The 3,875-nt window shown below is 50.2% G+C and overlaps 1 protein-coding gene across 1 annotated transcript; it reads right to left on the bottom strand.

Moving 5' to 3' along the window:
- Positions 1-50: 50 nt before the first annotated feature.
- On the bottom strand, positions 51-3,830 carry LOC121938651 (laminin subunit gamma-1-like; the record flags this gene model as incomplete). The annotated part of the gene is made up of 9 exons (XM_042481835.1): positions 51-200; positions 281-425; positions 513-650; positions 1,619-1,698; positions 1,786-1,991; positions 2,816-2,972; positions 3,121-3,299; positions 3,436-3,578; positions 3,677-3,830. Coding segments are annotated over 9 exons (1,352 nt in total), but the record flags the coding sequence as incomplete, so codon positions are not given.
- Positions 3,831-3,875: the final 45 nt, after the last annotated feature.

The following is a 3,875-nucleotide window of genomic DNA, read 5'->3' as shown; positions in this document are numbered from 1 at the left end:
GGACGCAGCCGTCCCGCAGTGGGACGCAGCCGTCCCGCAGTGGGACGTACCTGCTGCTCACTCCTGCCTTTCTCCAGCAGTTTGCGCACTTCCTGCTCTTTGCCCTTCAGGTCGTCTCTCAGGTCGTTGTACTCCTTCTCCGTCTTGTCAATGAGCTTGTCGAGATCTGACGCCTCCTTCTTGATCTTACTGGCTTCGTCCTGAAAGACACAAAGATCGCTCGGTCATCCGGGAAATCTACGACGTTACATCACTTCCTGTGTGAGGCACGTGAGGTCACCTCTAGAGCTTTGGTGTCCAGCGGCGGGATGCTCGTCAGGTTGGCGAAGATCTTCAGGGCCTTGTTCCCGGCGTCCTCGGCCTCGGCCTGCACCTTGTTGGCCTGTTTCTCCAGGCTCTTGGCGAGCTCCTTGGCCTCGTTGTACCTGAACGCGACAGCCAGAGCCGGCGTGAGAAACATTCATGAACACAATTACGGGCGAGGTCACGGCGGACGCGGCGCTGGGACCTACTTCTTGTTGAGCTCGTCGATCTCCTGACTCGTGCGGCCTTCCCCATCCAGAGTCTTCAGCAGCAGGTTGTACGCTTTGGTCGACGTGTCGTTGGCGTCTTTGGCAATCTTCTCGATCTGGTCGGCGTCCATCTTGTGCCTGAGAGAAGCGGAGACACACGGCAGAGACAGTCAGAGCGGAGACGTGAGTGAGACGTCAATCAGACGTGAGACGACTCGTCTCCTCGCTCACAGACGGGATTCAGTCTGAAGTCTTTGTCTCAGGAAACATTAAAATATCGCCAACAAGCTGAAATTCACTTCAGCACAACGAAAAACAGAGTTAGAGTCGGGCACCGGTACCAAATCTGGCCCCTGATAGGCCCCTGATAGGACCCCTGATAGGCCCCTGATAGGACCCCTGATAGGACCCCTGATAGGACCCCTGATAGGACCCCTGATAGGACCCCCACGGCCCTCGACCAGTTTCTAATAGCAATAAGAATACAGTGATTGAATCTGTGAACAGTTTTTGTCCTTTTAGTCTCCATAAGGTGTCAGAGACATAAAAACAGCATCAAAATAGAGCTTGTTGATCAAAAAAAGAGCCAGAGGAGGATCCCCCACACCCCCACAGAGGACACAGCTGAGACACTGATGTCCTAAATTCCTAGAAATGTCCTACAATTGTAGAATCATCTTCAAATCCTAGAAACATCCTAAAATACTACAAATGTCTCAAAAGCCTAGAAACGCCCCAAAATCCAAGATGCGTCTCAACATCTTAGAAATGTCCTAAATTCCTCGAAATGTCCTGAAATCCTAGAATTGTCCTAAAATTCAAGAAATGTCCCGAAATCTAAAGATTATCTTCATATCCTAGATCAGATCCTAGATATCCTAGTCTTAAAATCCTAGAAATATCCTAAATTCCTTGAAACGTCCTAAAATCCTACAATCATCTTAAAATCCTGGAAATGTTCTGAAATCTTAAAAATTGCCCTAAAATTAAAGAAAAATCTTAGTAACATGTTTGGGGCTGCTGAGACAGGCCCTCGTGTCCTTTTGTCAGAGTGTCCCCTAATCACAGCAGGTCGAGCGTCCCTGTCCTCCAGTCTGCGGTCTTACTTGTCCGCCAGCGTCCGCGCCTCCTCGGCGAGCAGCGTCATGTTGTTGGGGTCTCCGGTGCCGCTCGGGGGTTTGATGTCCTGCAGAGAGACGAGTCCGTTAAGACGCTCTCGCGTTCTGAGTGGTTCGTGTCTGATGTCTGTCCCAACAGCGGCGCCGTCACTCACCACTTTGCTGATGGCGTCCTTGGCCTTGTCCAGCTCCTGCTGCGCGCGGTCGATCAGGTTCTCGGCGTCTCGGACTCGGTGGCGGGCACGGTCGGCCTGCGTGCCGGTGTCGTCCACCGTGTTGCGGATGTTCTGCAGCCGGTTCCACTGCGTGGTCAGCGTGCCGTTGATGTTGTTGAGGCGGTCCAGCAGACCGCGGTCCACGTCTGGGGGGTCAGAGGTCAAAGGTCAGTCAGGTTCATTGGTTTTAATGACGTCACAAACGAGCGCGCTAGCGTGTGATATTTTTGATATTAAATTTATTTATTCATTTTTTAATACTTTGGTGATTTTTTAGGAAAACTTTTTAAAAATTATTTTACAAGAAAAACTACATTTTTTTTCTTTAAACATTTTTGAGAAAAAGTTGGGGATAATTTATATAAAAAATAGCATTTTTTTCCTTTAAATTTGTTTTTTTTTATAATCTTAAATCAAAAAACGTTGATTTTTGTTTTCCTTAAAAAACCTTTTGTTAGTTTGTTTTGCTCATATATTTTTGGCAATTTTGAAAGAAACAATTTTGGCAATTTTTTTCTTCATACCATTTGATGATTTTTAAAGAAAAAACAAACATACATTTCTTTCTAAATGTTTAAATGTTTTTCTTTTTTGTTGTTGTTTTTTTTCCCAGCAATTTTTAAATTTGGCCATTATGCATTTATTTCATTTTCTTTTTTTACCCTTTACCGACTTTTAATGGAAAAAAAAGGACTTTTTTGGGGGGACTTTTTGGCTTTCCCCTCGTTGAGAGGCATCCTACCTGTTTTTTTTTTTTTTTATTCGAAGATTACCTTCACAGTTCACTTACACACCGTGTTCGTTTATGTGAAGGGACGGAGGACCATGGGGACAAGAGGACGATCCTCTGACCTCCAGGTGACATTTTTTTATCTTGTGACAAAGACAATCTCGGCAATCGGGACTTTCGGGGCTTCGTCTTAGTTTGAAACTCGGTGAGCTGTCGGTATTTCGGTCGATGACGCGTCACCTTTGCTGCTCTGCGCCTCCTCCAGCAGCTCCATGATGGCTCTCTCGGCCTCCTGCAGACGGTCCTCGAAGGCCTTGTCGCTGACGGTGTCCTGCCCCGAGCCGAGGTTATCGATCAGCGTCTGCAGGTCGTGCAGCTTCTGCCTCTGCTGGTTCACCTGGACACACACACACACACGCACGCACACGCACACGCACACGCACACACACACACACACACACACACACACACGAAACCCATGATCTATCTCCGTGCAGACACACCAGTGTGCGTCCCCCCTGCGTGTCCTTAGTGTGCGTCCTCACCTTGTCCCTGACCAGGCTGTAGCAGGACGGACACTGCTGGCAGCCCGGAGCCGAGCGGTTGTAAAAGTAGTTCTCCTCGCACATGTCGCAGCGCGCACCCACGAAGCCGGGACGACACTCGCAGCGCCCGTCCTCCTTACACTGACCCGACTGAGAGCCCTCAGGGTCACAGTCACAGGCTGCACACACACACACACACACACAGACACACACACACACACACACACACACACAGGTCAGTAAACACACCCTGAGGTGTCATCATCATCATCATCATCATCATTATTACATCATCAGTGATGTCACAGCGCTCACGTTTGCATCCCGACGAGCTGAAGCCGAAGAAGTTGCCCTCGCAGCGCTCGCAGTGCAGCCCCGTGACGCCGGGCTGGCACTCGCACTGTCCCGTGGTGATGTCACACTGCCCGTTGGTGGAGCCAATCGGGTTGCAGTTGCACCTGAGGAGAGACGGCCAATGAGAGGACGCGTCAGAGGCGGAGCCAGCCAGAAACGCGTGGCTGTGATGTCACCGCGGCGTCAGCGGAGGCAAACTTACCGTTCGCAGCCGTTGGCGCTCTGCAGGTTGAAGAAGCCGGGCTCACAGGCACTGCAGTCACGCTCCGCCACGTTAGGGAGACACTGACACTGACCGGTGACCTGAGAGCAGGACGTCTGACGTCCCACCGTCCCCAGAGGAGAGCAGGAGCATGCTGAGGACACACACACACACACACACACACACACACACACACACA

This window comes from Plectropomus leopardus, unplaced genomic scaffold, assembly GCF_008729295.1.
Source record: "Plectropomus leopardus isolate mb unplaced genomic scaffold, YSFRI_Pleo_2.0 unplaced_scaffold3064, whole genome shotgun sequence".
Taxonomy (NCBI): domain Eukaryota; kingdom Metazoa; phylum Chordata; class Actinopteri; order Perciformes; family Serranidae; genus Plectropomus; species Plectropomus leopardus.
The sequence above is the reverse complement of the archived record's forward strand: the minus strand, read 5'-3'. Positions and strand labels throughout refer to the sequence as shown.